We start from the raw sequence: 20,028 nt of genomic DNA on the forward strand, positions 1-20,028 counted from the left end.
CTTTCAAATTGATCTTGCATTCTGTGGCATTAGAACTTGAAAAGAGCCTTTTGATAAACTAATGACACTATTAGAAAAAAAACAGAACTGTTACCAAATTGGCTGTCAATATTTTGCCCACATCAAATCATTTCTATGAATAGTCCAGTGAGTACCTATCCTATCCTAGTATCAGACTTCAGTACAATTTTGATAGCAACAGGAATTTAGTATTTGGCAGCTGTTTCCCTGTTCCAGGGAAAACCTGCAATTTTACCAGAATCTCTCACAGATCAGTGCCAAAAGAAAAAGCAAACCCCTTACAGGTAGCTGAAAACTTAAGACCACAGCTGCAAACCTATAATCCCTGCATCACCCAGAACAGTTACTTCTCCAGTAATGATTTGAAGTATATACACATACTTATAACAAATTCCCACAGCATGTGCCAATTATATTTTGTCAGCATGACTTACTTCCATACTGAAGCAAAACCTCATAACACCACCACACCTGTGCTCAGGAATACTTTCACAGTCACAGTGCTAACAATGAGCCATCATTTTGCATATAAAATACATCAAGCATTTGTCATCTTTCAAATATTTTATTTTAGTATTTTTAAATATGTTTAACACAACAAAGATATAAAACAATATATTAATTCAATCTGAGTTTAGAATCAAAACAATATTTACTTATTTACAGTATTCTACACTTCACTGGCATACCTTCTAGCCATTAGATAACACTGTTTTCTCAGTCAGGACAAAACTGAAGTAACAGATCCATGTGAAAAGCCAGGCTTCTACATCCTTATTAAGTACCATGTAGAATGCAGTTTGTGGTTTCTCAAATTTGACAAAATCTCTTCTTTTTTGATAAAAGTGAATTGAAAGAGCAAAACTAAGTTACAGTTAATCTTTCTAACTACACAGGGCCAATAAGTCAGGTTACTGTGCTCCACATTTTATCACCTTAAGTTCTCACACACTTATTACAAACTGGCTTTTAAAATGTGCATGTCACTGAATTATGTACATAATACTCACTGTAAATTTGTTAGGACATGAGTGGTAAGTCTGCAGGATACTGCTATATGGAAGGTTCAGTGTTCAATAGGTTCAATACTGTAGTTTTTGAGGAGTTGTAAGGGTTTTTCTGTGGTTTTCTTCATATAATGAACAAGACATCAGTATGTTCACTCCAAAGAACTTTTTCTCCCAGGAATACGGTTTCAATTAGAACAGTGACAAGGTCAAAGATAAATCAGAAATATTTTGTATTTTATAACTTTATAAACCAGTGGTCTATCAACCCTTATTGTTGAAGTCTAATGCACAAAATAATTCAGAGGGTAAGCTGTCTCACTGCTAGGACTTCTGTCAAATATACTTCTCTCTTGGAAAGACTATGCTGGTATCTGCAGTTACAGGTCAGATTTCTAAAAAGGTTATAAAAAAGAATCTGTACTGCCTGTAGATCACTGCAAATCCTCCCTAACTCTTCAGTAGAAACTACATGGACAGGATGTAAAACTATCACAGTTGGTTTACATTCCCTTTGTAACACTCTAGGTCCATAAAATCTACTGTTTAGGTTTTTTGTTGTTGGTTTGTTTTTGTTTTTTTTCCCATGACTGATGTTTAAAAACCAAAAGGGCTTTCATACATCAGAAAACTAGCTAAACAGTAATGGACAAGTCTAGCACTAAGCATGCAGGCAATGGTTAAAAAGCAAGGAGGTATTAACTGCTGCAAAACACTTTTACTGGTGTCTGAGCCCAACTCCTTCCTCTTTACTCTCTTTTTGGCACTACACAAGATACAGCTGTACAGAAAAGATTATAGGAACCTGTGCTTTTATCCTCCTTAGAGGGTTTCAGTAATTCTAAATTACATTATTTAACATGCTTGTATCAAAAATAACCTTTTGCCCCCAAATAATTTAACTGACCATTACTACTTAAAGCAGTTAATTATCAAGGTTTTATTCATTCTTTTGGTTTTTGACAGTTTCTTCTTTCAGAACCCAGTTATGTAGAAATTTCTTTGAAATCGGAATGTTTTCTTCTCCAGTAGATAGGAGGGGAGACATCAGAGAAAATCAAAAAGAAAGTGACATTACCTATTCCCATTACTGTAGGAGGATACCACATAGTATGCACTGGGCCTTATCCAAAAAATGTTTAAACTAAAATGGTAACACTCACTGAAGTGAAGAGTATTTAGTAATTTGCTTGAAGTTAAGCATACAAGTCAAGCAGGGCACTTATGGGATCCAATTCTTGCTAGTCTTGGACATTTAAAAACTTCAGGCCTATCTACATTTCTGTAGTGACATTTTGTGTGTTACCATGTTTGCCACTGGACATGCAGATAAATTGCATATATGGAAGCTTTCTATAGCATTGTTCAAGATCAGCTGGAGAACCTTGCTTAAAGATCCTTTAATAAGTTTTTGTCAGTGTAATCAGAATTTGTTAAAAACCACATCTATGAAGGTCTAATTCTGTGCAGGTGTAATGTCATAACCCACTTTAGGGATCTTTCAGAAATGAAAAATTAAAGGCAAAAGGTTTAGGAAAGCTATTATAAGAAACTGTGTCATAAGGTACAAATAAATCAAAGAAAAAGGATGGGGGAAGAGCCTGTGTGTCTATCATTTGCAGGTATGTGCATAAATATCCCCAAACTTATTAGGAAGAGCTCAACCCTATTGCAAAGTCTCAAATATTACTAAATTTGCTAAGCTAGCAAAAAAAAGTGACCCTCCCCTTCTTTTGTATATATGGTTACTAATTTCAGACTTTGCTACTTGATTCATTTGTGCACTCTGTAGTACTAATGTTGTTGAGACACTTGCACTTGCTGGCATTACACAGTAATTCATTAATTATTCTGGGTTCAGATTATGTGGGCACTCACACAGACCACAGAAGACAACTTAGCACAAAAGAGGTGCAACATGTTAAAGGAGAGCAGTGGTGGCATGTGAACATAAAGGAAGACATCCCTGAACATACTAAGCAATTAATCCAAGGCCCAAGGTGCTCTGCTGCCTTTACTTTGAAATGTTTGTCAGCAACAGAAGCAGCAAAATGCTTTTAAAACACTGACTCACAAGGAGGTACAAAATGTTAAACCTATCAGTTACCTGCAACTTGTTTCCATCTAATTAACAATAAAGCTTACATTCCCAACCTTACAGACTGACCTCTGCCCTCTTGCAAGCAAGATCACATTTTTCTGTCTTCTATCACCTTCAAGCTTTCCTCTTGCATGTTTACAGACAGACACAATGAACTTCCAAAACAGCTGAGGACAATTACCCTGACAATGTTTCAATCCACTCCATTGCTAACAAAACCAACCATTTTATATTAGTTATCCTGTACTTAGGTATCTAGCATCAAGGGAAACAGCACAAAAGAACAAGCTTCTTTTAAAAAACATGATAGACAAGGCTGATTTAAAACAGAATTTACTTAAAGGAATTTGAAAATTAAATTAGAACAAAGAATCCTTACGTTTCAATGTATATGAACTTCATTACAAAAAGAAAAATTGAAATGATAGCTTTACTTTCTGTAAACATTGTTACACTGGGCTGTACTTGAAAATTCTCCTGCATGACTAAGTTGCAGAATAGTATTTCAGTTTAGATGCAGTTATGCCAGTTACTACTCAAATGGTTATTTTCAGAATCAACTGCTTTGCAAGTTTAATTGCATGCCTCTCCATATAACTCAGATTACAATCTTGCCCATCCTGAGATGTTTCCTAGAGTTTAGAAAAAGAGCACTCATAACTGTGTGCATTGCAAAAGCAAATATAAGTTAACAAATAGAGCTCTTTCATTATAAAGTCTCAAGAGGAATGTTCAAATTGCCTTTCTGAAATCAGAAAGTTAAGAGCAGCAAATGGCAAGTCTTTAAATCTTTCAGAATATTTTCTCCTTTTTTTTAAAGTGTAAGCATACTCCCCCAATTTGGATGGCAAAAGCCATCAGGTTATGGTAGATTGAACAATATATTATTAAATCTGCAATTTTGCTAAAAAATTGGAATGTTATAAATATAAAAATCTCTGTAATAGTACAGTGTACATGTGCTCATTACAGTTGACAGAGATACTCCAAGATGCATAATTATTCTGTGGAATAGGAGCTAAATTAAGTTACAAAAATAATATCTACCATGAAGATTGTAAGGTAGTCAAGTTATTACAATCAAGGTATATAAAAGGAACACAATACAGCAAGGAGTAGCCCACAGTAGGTTACAAGCCTCCAAACACAAAACCTTGCAAATTCCAAATGGATTCATTTCTGTGCACACACAAGTACAAAGTGCCCATTAAGTCAGCTTGTACCAAGCTGGGAATTATTTGTGTAACTTTCTAAAGCTGATTTACACTACATTTGCGCATTTGAACTTGCAATAATCAAATTAAAATGTCTATGCCATTTTTATGATTTTGTACCTATCAGTTTTCATTTAGCACAAATGTAATTTCAAGGCTCTACAGACAACATTAGTATTGTTCCCTTACAATCCACTGCCCAAGAGACCAGCAACCCTTGTGTGACCCTGCTCATGCATTATGGACTGAGTGTTGCTTTGAGGTTTTGGGGGATGCTTTGTTGTGGGCTGTGGTTTAGTTTTTTTCAACAAGCAAAACTCAACTGTTTATGGTATCTTTCAGGGTAGTAAATGAGCAACTTAAATTAAGAACTAGCCTCTTTTCATAGTTGTTAGAAAAACATATACTGTGTGTTTATATATATAACCAAACATACTGTGCATATATATATCCAGAGATAGTCACCATATTGTTGACACCAGAGTGCTAAAACATACATCAACATGAGCACTATTTCCAATACTCACTATTACTACTATTCCTGAAAGAGTTACTACATGCATTTCCCCATCCATTTACAGGACAGTAAGATACACGAAGACAACTGTTCTTTTTTCCCAACATTAAAGAACTGCTCCTGAAAAGCATGCATGAGTTTGGGTATAAAGCAATTAAGACCACACAAAAGTTACTTTGTGCCTTTAAACTCACTAAAGTTTACTTCCAGTGGATGTTCCCCTTACTGTAACTCATTTAAACACAAAAGGGAAAACTTTCAAGTGCTAGAACAACCATACAGACAACAGATAGACTAGACTAAATAAGTTCTCATTTAAAAAAATATCATCACTGCACAGCCACAAGGCAGACTTTCTTTTTTGGCAACCTGTATGCAGACCATTTATACTGTCAAGACTTGTAATTTAACAGTTAAGAGAACCTCTCAGCATGGAACTATACTGTTTTCTTCATTATGACACAGACCTCCTCAATTTTTAAATATACACAGTTTGTTTTAAAAATTACATGTACGACTGCTTTCAAAGAAAGGCTTTATAAAGTTTTAAATTTTTTGTCAGTATATGTAAAGGCTGGCACTTGGGTAACAAAGATTATCTGGACCTGTAAAGGGTGTGTTATATTCAATATATATTTCAGGTTAATGTTCCATAAACATTCACACAGAACCTTGCCAAGGGTAACAGTATTCTGGTTTATATTCATGCTTCACTAATAGCATTTACCCATCCCTGCATTGTTTTCTGTTTTCACAAGGAGAAAACAAAACACATCCCTATAAAGTATGGAAACCCCATTTTATGGCTAAGAATCCAAGAAACAAGGCAAGGAGGAGATCATGGAGTGAAAAATGTTACTTGACTTGCCCCTTGTAGCTAGCCTTGTAGGACCTTAGTCATAATGCTTCATAAAAATCTGAACTGACCCACACAGTCTTCAACCAATTAATCTTTTTAGTATAGTAGGTTTTGAAAAGGGCCAGCAATACTCATTGGGAACAGTACCATTAACATTGCATTCAAAAAAAGAAAACATAGGAAACCATATCCTTGCCCTCCTACTCTGATGATATGCTCTAGTATTAGCCAATGTATGGTAATACAAAAAGAGCCTTGTTGTAATGTAAAAGGCAATGAAGACATCTATAGAATAATGTTCATGTGCAGCCAAAATGAAGAAGATTCCAAAGAGATTCAGGACCCAGGACAAGGTGTGCAAGAAGTTCCAGCTCCTTGGCGTATCTAAGAGAAAACAGAAAGTGATTAACCTTGACTGTCTCAAAATGCAGGCCCAGACATTCCAAACTTTTATACAGATTTTTCATCCAAAAATGAGATGAAGTTATTCTCTTCATTCAAAAATGTTGTATACAGGTCTAATAAATCCAACAAAAGCAACCACAAAAGTTATATATGTCTATAAGTTCATGACTTCATTTACAAATGCATTTCTGGATTAACAAGAGCATCCTTAAATGGTTTAGCACTCTGCAAATCAGAATTCTTTGTTCAACCAACTTTTTAATAAAAATCATGTCTTTTCTATGTTACAAGGAGGAAGATGTAATGAAAGCTACATTACTGTGATTGCAGTCATTACATCATAGCTGAACTCGAAGGAATAATCTTTGCTTGCTGTAACATGTATCAAATCCCTGTTGGTGTTTACAGAAGGGTACTGCTGTTTCATATATTCTCACTTGCCATGGGGCTTGGTGCTTGGCTTTATGGATTATACTAAATATACAGAAAACTCGCCAGATTTTGGCTGGCAGGAGTCAGTGGCAGGGACCTAGGGAAGGGAAGAGTAACAGACACCCCTAAGTATCTTCCCAAGTATTCTCCCAGCAGCAAGCCAGGAAGCCTTTCTAATTTCTTGGCTCACATGTCCATTGAAAAGTGCCTTATTCATTCCCCCATGGAAGGAGGTGGTGTTCCTTTCCTCACTGTGCCTTGGCTGTCACAAACTTGACAAAGAGCAATCTGAATTTGTATTTGTTTGCTTAAATGTTACACTTTGAACTTTTTGAGAAGGTCAAGGAGCAGATATTCTTAATACTTAAGGACATTCAAATGTTTACACTCTCACACCTCTGTACATACTCTTAGGGACATTTGAGTATTGACACTCTGTACTCACATTCTGTGACAAAGAAGTTGAGCATGGTCAGGACAACAGTGTGACCACTGAACATGTAATCTCCACATGTATGCACTCCAGTCAGAGTCATTCCAAAACCACTCCAAATTGCAAATGCCCGCTGGAGTTTGGCCCAAACATTGCCATACAACTGCAAAACAGTGATATTAACCTTTACTAAGTTCCAACTCCACGGCCCAAACAGTAGATCCCTAAAGTGAGCTCTACTGCACTATGTTTGTTTAATACTATTTATCAGGTTGTGTCTTTTATTAAAATGCAGGTTACACATCTTTGGATTTCACTGTGGCAATGAGTCACATTAGTAACTGCAATTAGTAATTGCATTCATCATACCTCTTATGAATACTGGAATTTAGAGCAAGTATTTTTTCTTGCAAGTGATTTACCCACAGAGCTTGCCACCTTTTTTTGAATGTGTTCAGTCTCCCAAATGTATCATTATCAAGCTTTCCATTTGTTCAGCTCAAACCTCTCCTAACTAAAAGTTAGGAAGAAACCATAAAATCCCATGTTCTAAGAATATCCCTTCTGAGAAGGGGTGAAATAGTAGTAGTTTGTTGGGTTTTCTTCCAAAACCATGCAACAAACAAGACAGAGAAACAATTACTTCCCTTTCAGTCTTTCTTTATGAATTTAGTAGCTTAAGTGCACACACCTCTTTGAATTTCTCTGTTTTACAGTGCGAAACATTCTGAACACCTTTCCCCAAATAGCCATATACTCTCCAGAGTGGCAAGTGCTTCTAGGATCCCTAGGGATGTTTGCCTGCCTATGGCAATAAATGCAAGGACAAGGAAACAGGAGAGAAATATGATGTTCTTAAAAAACATACGTCTAACACTATGGTTGCAACAAGCTCATTCATGTCTTAAGTATTTTTTTACAAAAAGAAACAGGAAAAATAATGTAAAGCACTTGAAGTTTTTACCTTTCCAGTACACTGCAAGTGCTGTCCTGGCACGGAGAGTGAGGTAACAAACATTGTAATGCAGCGTAATAGAAACACTGTCCCCATGAGGCTGCACAGCCTGCGCAGCAGAATGGATCTGGGAAAAGTACACAGGAACTGAGATCAGGGAAGTGATGATAGAAACATTTCACCTCACCCCAACTTAATCCCATTAAGTCCTGACATCATCACTGAAAGTTTCACAACAATTTCTTTTTTCCAATTAAGTAGTACTGTAAAAATAAGGTTCCACATGGCAGGGTGAGACATTGTAGCAAGCTTACTGTCACCAAAAGGTACAGCTCCACTCTGCAGCTACTCCCGTGCTAGCTTTGGCACTCATACCTTCTGTTGGCAAACTGGTAAAATCAATGAACCAGTGAAAATTTAACTTAAGATACGCATGCACACAAAAGCATTTTCTATCCCTCTGTGAAAGCAAATTGCCAGGCTGGCTCAGACATCCTGTGGTAATCCATTCCTGTGGCACTTTCTTATATACAAAGCTGTTATAGCATGAGTGTATATACTGACAACTCTCTGAAATACCTATGTTCTGAAGGAAATTACTTATAAATATGGTAGAAAAGTGAATTCAGATTACTCCTTTGAAAGATTCACAAGCCATCAATCTTGATGAAATCCTCCCTAATCCATTTTAACAGACATACTAGGAGTTGACAAGATTCTTACAGAATGGAACTTCTTAAACAATCATAATAAATTCTTGTTATGGTCTTTTCTCAGCATCAAAGGAGCAGTTAATTTGGATTTTGTAAAATCTACCTGTGTTTGTGAAGCAGAAGAACCAAGAGCCAAATGTAGCAAAGAATTACACCACATACTTCAGTCATAGCAAAAGCCCATGGTATCCTAGGGACGCTAAAACAAAAAGACAAAGCAGAAAGTTAATACAAAGGCTTAATTTTTTTCCTAGTCTTGGTATTGAAAATAAGGGCATGTGAGGTTCTAACCTCAAAACTTATTTGCATTCATCTCACAACAGTATAAGCTACAGTAAAAAATACTTTTGTTAGACTGAATGAAATACAGAATTTGAAATATATTCAGTTATGTTATCTCCTTCCTAATAATGTGCTTTCAGTTTCCACAGATTTCACTAAGGGAAAATCTCTAGTATGCTCTCTTAATTCACATGTGACATACTAACAGGATGTGTTCCTCCACTATTGTTTCACAACAACCTTTTTCATTCAGACAAAAACTTGCATCATGTAAATTATGCTGCTTATGCTTGCAAGAATGCCATGTCAATGCAATGAATTAGATACTGCAAGGCCAAAAATATTAAACACAGCAATGAAGCAGAACTGCACAGAAAAGTATCAGGGAAAATAAAAATTGTTTTCAAAACTTCAATAATAATCACTATATTAAAACATTTCAGCCTTCCCTGTCAAAAGACCTTCTTGCACTCATAAGGCACCAGTAACAATTTCCACTCTTCAGTTGCCAAAATACAGATCTACAGATTTCAAGGGGCTGCTCCTTGTACTTTTGTGCTCCCCCTGATACAAAGGGGTAGCAAAGCACCACTCAAACATGAGCTCTGTAGTAATCCTCTGTCACTGTTCTGTGAGCTGCTGCTTTCTGGCCTCCCCCATCCTCCTGCACACTGAATACCCAGGGAGCACCCTGGGAACAAAATCCAATAATGCCACAGCTCCTGTTCTCTCCGCCCTCTTCCACTCTGCTGGATGTGGTCTGTCCTTCATGAGTTATATATACATTTATGGAGGATTCTGCACTCTCACTCAAAAGATTAGAGTCTTACTGACTTCTTGAAAGCCATAAATGAAAATGGAAACTACTGGCAAGAACAGGAAGATCACAAAGGCTGAACTTTATAACAGTTTAGCTCATCTTTTAAAACTCCCTAGGCAGTTAAGTTCTCCATGGTGCAAGTGCTCTTTCTCAAAGGGAACATTTATTCTCTATTAAAGCTGTTGTCAATGACTAGAGTTCGACCTTTGCCATTTTGTCTCTTCTTTGCCTAAAGTGAAATATTTTCTTTTAAAAAATGAGCAGGTACTGCATAAGTCACAACAGTGGTTTAATAACCTGTTAAAAGAGATGCTGGTCTTTTCATTCAGCTTGAGTTTCCCTAGACCATCTTCAGCAAGCTGACAGTGGGAAGACAGTGAAAATACAGTACCAATGCTGTTCCCTTTCAGTTTTCTTGCTCACTCACAGATCGAAACATTCCTTCATCCGAAGTTTTTTTTTATATCAAGACACATTAAGCTTCATGGCAGAAACTGGATTTCAGAAAATGCATATGGCTGCATATCTATGCCAGCTGACCATCACACTTTTTACCAGAATGCAAGGATGGACAAATTTCTGTGTTGTAATGAGTTTAAGATGTAAAACTAAATATAAACTAGATAGAACAACAGCTCAATTTATTTTCCCCTAAACCCAAATCTCTGCATCTACCTGAACCACATTTCTTTTAGCAGAAGGACTTACTAGACTTTTATTACTATTTTGCAGAGGCATTTCTAGAGCACATGAAACTTTCTTCTAGAGCATATGATGAAAACAGATAAAAGACAGCCTGTATTTTAACCATCACATTACTATTGTGTTTAGAAAGAAAATGTCTTACCTATCTAGAAATATGTCCGGCAGAGGTGGATATGTTTGCATGTCAGGTACTCGCTCGTGTACTATCACCATGACAAATGATGTAAAGCCAAACACTATGAAGACATACACACAACTTAAAACTGTCTTCCAGTACTCTGGGTCCAGTCTTCGTGTGGCATGTTTGTTTTTTCCGTTTGCATATTGATACTGATCACCATTCAAGTCAGTCATTGGTCCATCATAGTCCCGAGGTACCTCACCATTACAAAACCAATCTCCCCCCTGTAGTGAACCAGCCGGGCACACCGTGCCAGCATGACCATCGCTGGTGTAACCCAGCTCTTCCAGGACATCAACGTGCTGCTTCTGCAGTTTGCGTATGGACAACATCAGCCTCTTGATATCCCCCAAGATTTTGATTTCCAGAGGAGGAGATCGCAAGTCATACTCAGTAAGTGTCAGCAGGGTAATTCCATCCAGCCTGTGTCTGTTGCACAAAAGATCCACGTACTCACAGAAGCCTTCCTCCTTCAGCCACCTGGCCACGTTCTTGGTGGTCCAGCGCCGAATGCAGAGCTGGGAACTGCCCGCCATCCTGCCCCTGATCCGCCACTCACGCTCACCTGCTGCACAGCCAAGAGATAGAGACACAACACCAGAGGGTTCAACACACACCACTGAAACGCCAGTGTCTCCTGTGCCATTTCAGATGCTCAATTAGCCCAAGACATTTTACATAAGAGATAGCTAAAAAACAGACCTAATTTCTAAGGCAAGTATTACAAAAATGCTTTTTTTTTGTTCAAGAAAAACTAAATTAAGATTATCTCATTTGCTCCTAAATAGAAACCTAAAGTTTCCAAGAAGCAGAATATTTCCTAGACGTATCCAGTATACTGTTCTAATTTTGTTGCAAATAAATAAATAAATCCTGCTTTGTTAATTACATTAGGCAATGAAAATCAAATACTACTCTTTAAATACCAGCTTAATCATTAGACTTTTCCACTGTTTGCAGTTCATCAACTACACGAGGAAGTACAGCCAGCAAATACACAAAACTGAATTAAAGCTGAAATAATACATTTCAATACAGTCCAATATATCCCACTGTTTTAAAATACGACTGAAGCTTTGATGACATGACATTCCCCCACTCCTTCCAAGTAAACCTAAGTCTAGATATCTGCAACAGTATTGGAAGTATGCTAGTTGTATGATGATGGTACAACCATCCTATTTCTTTGTTTGATCTCAATAATTAAGATAGATACTTACTGAATTGTGAATCCTTTAAAATGCTCAGCTTTCAAAAATAGCATTACTAGAAATGAAGTACTGGTTTAAGCTTCAAAGCATTTTTTAAATGGATATGGTAATAGATAGCATAGTAACACACCAAAAACAGAAGAGAGGTATTCTCTCGATACAGATTTCTCAATAATTGTGTTCCTGACTCTAGAATATTGCATGAAGGAAGGAGAGTCAGCTCAGCAACATTTTAGTCACATGGTGGTGACAAGTCACCAGAAAAACAACCAAGAAAAAAGTTAACCACAGGACATTATGTGGAACATGACAGAACTCTGAAAGGTTACCAGTGAAGTAAAAGTACTAAAGTGTTTATGCAATATTGAAGACCCACAGCAGTAGAGAATGGATTTGTGCATAATTTATATTTGGTGGCTCATGTACAGCTACCATCTAAGAAACAGCTACAATTTCACAGCTCTTTTGTACTCGAAAAAACAGTCTAATTAACTAAAATGCTTCAATCATGCCAACCAAATCTCAGAAAATACAAGGCACTACAATACACTACTGCCACATACATCATTCAAGGCTTTCAGAATGAAAGCAAAGAAACAGTGTATTTAATCTATTATTTAGCTGCTGTCTATAGTAAACTGGTACTCAAATCCATCATGAATATTCACCAGTTCTGCAACTTTTTCAGGGGCACAGCTCCTCCAAAAACAGAATGTCTTTCCTTTTCACTTTTTTTTTAAGGAGGTACAGTACCTATTGTGCTCTTAATATAATTACTGGATGCAACTTTTTCTTCTGGCTTTCATCTAACAGAACCACAAAGTATTTTATACTATGTCAGAAAAGATTCAATTTGCCAAATGAGATTTCCCAGCAGTGCAAAAGCAATATTTTAGAAGAAAAATGAGCACACAAATCACACTTACCCTTCTAAAATAATTAAGGGCATAATACATCTGAAGATATTCTCTCAGGAATATATGAAAACTTGTATATGAAAAGTATATGAAAAACTTGTACTTAATTAATTGCTAAAATTTCTCAATACCTCATATACAGTCAATAAGTATATAAGCTTTAACACCTTGATTTAAATAGTTGCCCAAAATCAAAAAAAACCCAAACTACTAGAATATCTGCATATGCTATATGCTTCCTTCTCCATATGAAAGGGTGTTTTCTCATGAAATAAATTATGATATTTAATTTCATTAAATGTCCTGGCTCACTCCCCCTGCAGTGGGATGGGTGGGGGGAGAACTGTAAAAAGGCAAACCCAAGCAGTTGAGGTAGGAACAGTTTAATAATGGTAATAAAGTAAAATACAGTAATAATTACGGTGAAAATAACAAAAAGAGAGAAGAACAACACCCAAGAAAGACAAATGATGCACATTACAACTGCTCAGCACCTGCTGACCTTTGTCTAGCCAGTTTCCCAGCAGTGGCTGGCCCCTCTGGGCCAATCTTCCCCCTCCATTTATACACCAAGCAGGGCATTCCATGGTATGGAATGTTCCTTGGGCCAGGTTCAGGTCAGCTGTCCTGGCTGTGTCTCTACCATCTTCTTCTGCCCCTCCTCACTGGCAGAACAGGGGAAAATAAAAAACTCCTTGACTTAGGGTCAGCACCACTGAGCAACATCTAAAACATGAGTGTATTGTCAACATTGTTCTTATACTAATCCAAAACATCCAGTAAAAATAAACAAACTTGAGTTGCCAAACTGAACTTCCAGCTTTCTTTACTCAGAAAAACAGATTACATACAGAAAAGAAAAGAAGTTGTTAATCACAGTGAGTTTTATAACATAGTAATCATCATGGGTTTTCTAAAAGCAGTGAATGTAAACTCATCACACAAACACACTCAACTTACTGATACTGTCTTCTAACCAAAGCAGCTTCTGAGGACAAAGGCAGGAAACTGTTCCTAACCTAAGAGAATTCTATCCACTTGTTACAAGTCAAGTAGCCTAACAGCAGCCTAGTCTTCCTTCATCTGGCATTGCTGGAATAAAAATCAACCCTTATCAAAGGTGTAATAAAAGTAACCTTACAACACTGAATCAGCACACCCATCAAAGGTCACTATGGGCTGGGCCTGGGAGAAAGTCTACATTAACCTCAAGATGCAACTGATAGGACCTGCTCTGTTTTTAAACACTGTCAACGAAAGTACACTTAACCAACTGGAAAAGACAAAGAAATGACCACAAAACACAAATTAAAAATATTACACAGAGCAGGTAGCTAATTTCATCTCAACAGCAACAGGTAAACTCATTTTTCAATGACAAAGCAACTTTTTAAATCCTGAAACTGCCTTCCCTTTCAGACTACTCAATTGGTGACACTTGTGTGGTTTAAAGGGTAAAAGGCACTCTCCCTAATAATTGGAACACCTGGAATACATACAGAACCCTGTGTGAAACTGCTCCTTTTTGAAGCTGAAGAATGCTGCATAACTCTTACACCACTAGACTGCTATGTAAGAATAACGCAGCAGAGGCCAAGTCCCCTAGATAACTGCAGCTCTCTTCTGAAAGGAAACAGCTCTGGAAACTACTTTGCCTTCCATATTACTAGTTTTATCACTGAACCAAATAATGGGTAACATTACTTAATGATGAATAACACACATGAGTAACACAAAGCAAGCACAGACCTAAGCGTCAGAGGGTAAAATATACTTTTCACCTGACATCAGCAATGTCTGTAGCTAGTTAGTGGATTATTTTCCTGGTACTGTGACTTAACACTTAGCAAGCCTGTCAACAGTATGTGTTGTGTGTCCCATTTTCTTGCACCAGCCTTTCAATTAACAGCATGAGCACAATGCATATGAACTGCATATGTATAAACATTTACTTTTTTAAAAGAAAAACATTACTTTGTAAGCCATAAACATTCCTACAATTTGGCTGTGGCATCTTAAGAAATAAGATGCCTCTGAGGGGCTGACTATACCCTAGCTGACAGCAAAATTTCCTAGATGTATATCTAGAGAAAATTAACCTCCCTTAACACGATTGCCCATGATTCTATCATGTTCCCATCTACTGAACTGCTGCCAGTCAGCCATTAATTCCCTAACTTTCCTAGCTTACAGACTTTGAGACTGTATATTGAGGTAAAAACGTGGGAAGTTGAATCTGCTTATCACTACTCTAGCCAAGGAAAAGCAGCATTAATATCACAGTAACATTAGGCTGCAAACTTGATTAGAGCAGTCATAGCTGAAGGGTTAAACAACCTAGTTAGGTCTGCAGCAGTTAGCAGAGCGCTGACTGGTTTTGTTTATTCTAGACACATATGCAAAATCTCTACTGGCACCATGACTGCTTTACCACCTGCCCTCAGGTACATGGGAGAGCCTTGCCCCTTGATTTTTTCCCCCTGGATTCCCCACCATCCTGGAGAGCAATTTTAGGAAGGATGCTGAACAACTACCAGATCTCAAGTGATTTAACCTACATTTCTGTGTGAAGGTTTCAAGCTGCAGTTTGGAAACAGGCCATCCCAACTCGGCCCCCCTTCACTGGGTCTGCTGGCCTAGGAGCACATCCCACACCTCAGGGGAGAGGCTGTTCCCTGCACAGGCTGCCACTTCACCCATCTTGGTGGCCTTGGTTCCCCAGCACAAAAAAGCTACACAAAAACACGTGCTGAGCCAGCCTGCAATAATAAGGCTACTGTCACACACCAACTTAGCAATGCTGTGCTGGAAAAAGAACACACAGCACTGCCTTGTTATGCAGCACAAGGCTCAGCTACTCTGCTGACTCTGACTTACATGAGAAGCTTGTCACCTGCTCTTCCTGGAAACTCTAAATTCTTCAGTGCTTATTTAAAGCAAATAGCACCAAAGATTTCACTGCCATATAGCATACAGTGGCTTAGTCCTTACTTCCTAAATGCCACCAGATACATATAATACAGGAGGTGTCTTGTAAGCAGAAGGACAGAAAGAACACATGCAAAAACAATACATGATTTTTCAAGTTTTGAAATACAATGGCTATCATACTACATATAAAATTGATCAAACACAGCACAATGCCCACCATGAGACAACATATGGTATTTTCCTGAAGCAAGAATACAATCATTTCAAATGCATAAATATTGCTGTAAAACTTGCATTGAGTTTTAAATAGTGACTTTGGTACCATAAGTGAGATGATCAGCAGTAGCTTAACTGTACTCAGATGTCTTAGTGCTATGTATGAAGGTAAGATAAGAAATCTCAAAGTAACACTAGCTTAGTCTTAGGTTTTAAGCCATCAAGGAAGATGAGCTTTTTGAGAATTATTTATTGAAGTGCAGCTTGTGGATCAAATATTAGCTGTATATTCTTAGCAGAGTCTTTCTGTTGAGACACCTCCATGCAAGAGTGACAGCAGCTACTACAGAAAGTCCTGAAAGTTAAACATGTTTGTCTTAAGAAGCACCAAGTACAGTTACATATTGCATCAAAATGAACAGAATACAAGCTGCTCCCTGACTCCCACACCTCATTAAGCCAAACAGGTTGTGTTATACTCAAGTGAACACTAAGAGCAGCTCAGCTCCTAATCTACTAACCAGCTAACAAAACAAATTTTTATACTACTGCCATAATTCAAGGCACACACAAGTGATTTTTAAACAACTGATCAAGTACTCCACCACTTATCTTAGGATGCCATTCACAGTACTTCACTGCTATTTGACTAAGTTCTTGAACATTTTACATGCTAAATATCAAGTGTCAAATATTTTTCTTCTGGTTTCAAGTAGTGTATCCCTTCTGTGACAGAACGTTGGCTGCTCTTTATCCCCATACAACTTAGGAGTAACAACTCAAGTTTCTTTCTCCCCTTTTCTTTCCACACCCTCATCTTACAATGGAGATAGGAGAAGACATGAACAAACTCTCCATCCAAATGAAAACCAGAACAATATCTGAAGTGAAACTATGTTTCATCTTACTCTCCACAAGTATTTACAATCTGATCTTTCTGGTCTAGTGAAAATCTAATAGCCTTCCTCATTTTAGATGCATTGAAATAGGGAAGAAATAAAACTACTTCTAAAAGGCATGTGATTATCAAAAAAACATACACAGTGTAATATGGTTAGTGGACCTCAACCAGCTAAGTGGGCTGCAAAAGCACGCTCTGTACAAAGAAAAGCGATACTACAGAACTCAAAAGATTACAGTTCCTACACCAACCTGTATTTTAATAGTATCTACTAAAATAAACCCCCAACCAGCCAGCAAAAACACCACCACACAGAAGAGCAAACAAGGTAATTTAAAATTCTTGTGCTTTACAAAGGTACAGGACATTTCCTTCACATCTAAGCAGTACTTACACAACAAAACCTTACAAAACCTTACAAAATTCCTTTCACCTGGTATAAAAATCACTTCACACTACTCCTACAGGTTAGTTCCACCTTTCTTCAACATCACAGAAAGCAAAAGGAAGAAAAAGACACAGCCATTTCCTTACCTCTGATATTCAGCAAGAAGCACCCCCTACCAAAGAGGAGGGGCACTTAAATGCCAGGAAATGTCTTCTGAGCTCTTGCCACTCCAGAGCACAGCATGATCAGCTGCTCTGTGGAGGTGGCACAGACGCCGTGTCCAGCTGCACAAGGGAGCTCTGTGGAGACACAGCAGACATTACCAAGTTGAATCTTGCCATCAAGTCATCTTAGAACACAGAATGAGCACTGCACATCAAAAAATTTTATAATATTAATTTTGCAAACTGAAGCCTCAAATACAAAACCATGAGACCACTTCAACTTATTCCAAACGTTAACATTAACACTACCTTTCATTTGCCTCTTCCACTAACTTAGGCAGATGGAAAAAGCTACCTTTTTGAAGTGTTGGGGTTTTTACTAGCAATCAGCATAACTAAGTGAATAAGGCCACATAATGCATCAGTAATATAGATTTAAGAGACTGAGTGGGTAACAGTTCCAGCAGCTTCAACTTCTTTATGCTCAGGCCCTGAACTTGCACAAACACTCTCCCCACAGGCAGATCCCACCATTTAACCCTGAAACTCGAAGAGGACACATGCAAACCCGTAACCGCACTGTTCCATGATGCCTTCTTAATAATCAAATCCTACACACTCAACAGCATTTTTATTCAAAACTGAACATTTTGTCCTCATAAAACACACCAATTTTATTTTAAAAAGTAACAAGAATATCTATTTTGACCGGTACAACCGTTTCGTTATCTGACTGTAAGACTGACACAAAGCATCTTTTCCAGGAACGATGTGTTCGCTGCGGAGGCTGACGCGGGATCACAAACCGCACGGGTCCCCTCTGCCCCCAGGCCCCACAACAAACCGCACAGGGCCCCTCTGTCCCGGCCCCCGCTCGATGCCGTCCCACACCTTCACACGCCTCTCCTAACGAGGCCGGCAAAGTTCCCCGAGAGCGGCACAGCCGGGCTCAAGGGCTGACCCCTCCAGCGCGAAGCCCGCCGGCGACGCGGCCCCAGCGCGCAGCTGGTGCTCCCGGGCCGGGCGCTCACGCTCGCCAGCGATGTGCCGGGCCGGGCGGGCGCGCTAACCACGGCGGAGCGGATTTTAGCGCGGACACACAGCACGGGCGGCTCGTCCGCCCCCCGGAAGGCGAAGCTGCTCTCCTCCCGCACAGCCTCTACGGCGGGGCAGCCCTTTCGCCCGAGACCCGCAGGGCCCGCCCGCACCCCTGGGGTTGACGCCGCAGCGGGGGCAGCGATGGGGACCCGGCGGGCTCCCGCCTGCGGGGCGGCCCCGCGGGAAGGAAGGAAGGATGGAAGGGTCCCCGCTCCGGGCCTCCCGGGAAGGGCCCCGCGGCTCGCCCCGCCTCACCTGCCGCCGAGTGGCGGGGCCGCCGCGCCGGCCCTGGGCGCTGCGGCAGCGGATCCTCCGCGCCCTGCCGGTGCCTCTGCCCGTGCCTCTCCTCGGCAGCGGCGGCGGCCACCGCCACCCCCCATCCCCCGTCCGGAAGCGGCGGCGGCAGCGCTGGCAGGCGGCGGCGGAAGGGGCGGGACGGGACGGAAGGACAGGGCCCCTGCCAGGAGGGGCTTCGAGCCGTGCTAGAGGTTTGGAATCGGTGGATCGGCAAATATTCCCATCTTTCAGCTCAAAGCATACGCAAGGACAGAATAACAGAGGAAACTTATAGGGCCTTCGTACTGTCAGCCTCATAGCAGGCAGTCATTACAAAACATTTCAGTTGCACCATTGCTCTTTACTGATGTCTGTATAAAAAGAATAAAACTGGCTGTCAGCACTTGGCCGGCAGCGCTCAGTCATTGCGTGGGGATCCAAAGCACAGATGTGAGCAGCGCACATGATTTAGGAAAGCTTCAGCATGGCACCGTAACTTTAGGAACTCCATAGCCTACAAACAACACAGGTGGAGGGGATAGAAGGAGACAGACAAACGAGAAGCAAATTGCTCCAGAAATAAATTTATTTTGGATACCCACTGTCTGGGGTAGATGCCAGCCCTTTGCAACTGTTTGAGTAACAGTCAGAATTTGTTTTGTTGATGATGTAATTACTATGAGGTCCAAAACAATCTTAAGTTGTAGCTTCAGTTGAAATAAAAAGGAGGTGCCAGTGTATCCATGAAGTTAATGACACGGCCTTTTTGCCTTTTCAGAGAAAGTGGCCGCCGGATCCTTGTTCTAAAAATGTATTGCAAAGTTTATATGCTGCTAATTGTGAAACAAGAAAATTTGCATTTCAAAATTCTTCAAAGCTAAGTCAAGTTGTCGAGTCATCAAGCAATCCTATGCAAATATGCACTCTTGTGCTATCTCAATTGTAATGGACTGTATATCTGCCTGATATTCAGAAGAGAAACTGTGAAGAAGATCTCAAGGCGTGAGAACATCTGCTCCTTTCCACAAGCCTTGGTTCAAAGATGCTTATCTCTATGCAGTCTGTTCTGTCCCGCTTTTGTTTTTTACACTAAATGATCTGTAGTTTCCCCAAATGAGTTGCTGAAGTTGGAGGGTGTGTTCCTCCGTCTTTGCTAGTTTAGCAGCATCTGCAAACAATGTAGGAATCAAGCGCAATTTCAGTCCTCACAATGTTTTCCTTCTTTGCCGTTAGCAGCATCTGCAAACAATGTAGGAATCAAGCGCAATTTCAGTCCTCACA

General features: G+C 39.3%; 1 protein-coding gene across 1 annotated transcript; it reads right to left on the reverse strand.

Annotated features, from left to right (window-relative positions):
* Window positions 1-1,597: 1,597 nt before the first annotated feature.
* SAMD8 (sterile alpha motif domain containing 8) lies at window positions 1,598-18,878 on the reverse strand. The gene is made up of 7 exons (XM_058810361.1): window positions 18,727-18,878; window positions 17,356-17,508; window positions 10,607-11,213; window positions 8,761-8,856; window positions 7,954-8,071; window positions 7,002-7,152; window positions 1,598-6,103 (listed from the first exon to the last, which is right to left on the reverse strand). The coding sequence occupies exons 3-7, from the start codon at window positions 11,179-11,181 to the stop codon at window positions 5,799-5,801; spliced, it is 1,245 nt and encodes a 414-aa protein (XP_058666344.1). The 5' UTR covers window positions 11,182-11,213; window positions 17,356-17,508; window positions 18,727-18,878; the 3' UTR covers window positions 1,598-5,798.
* Window positions 18,879-20,028: the final 1,150 nt, after the last annotated feature.

This window comes from Ammospiza caudacuta, chromosome 9 (genome assembly GCF_027887145.1).
Source record: "Ammospiza caudacuta isolate bAmmCau1 chromosome 9, bAmmCau1.pri, whole genome shotgun sequence".
In the NCBI taxonomy this organism is placed as follows: domain Eukaryota; kingdom Metazoa; phylum Chordata; class Aves; order Passeriformes; family Passerellidae; genus Ammospiza; species Ammospiza caudacuta.

Coding starts and splice junctions, on each gene's coding strand:
- SAMD8 (XM_058810361.1), bottom strand. CDS start 11,181: ATGGCGGGCAGTTCCCAGCTCTGCATTCGGCGCTGGACCACCAAGAAC. Junction 8,857..10,606: donor CCGGACATATTTCTAGATAG/GTAAGACATTTT, acceptor TTTTTGTTTTAG/CGTCCCTAGGATACCATGGG. Junction 7,153..7,953: donor ACTTGCAGTGTACTGGAAAG/GTAAAAACTTCA, acceptor ACTGTTTTGCAG/TTGTATGGCAATGTTTGGGC.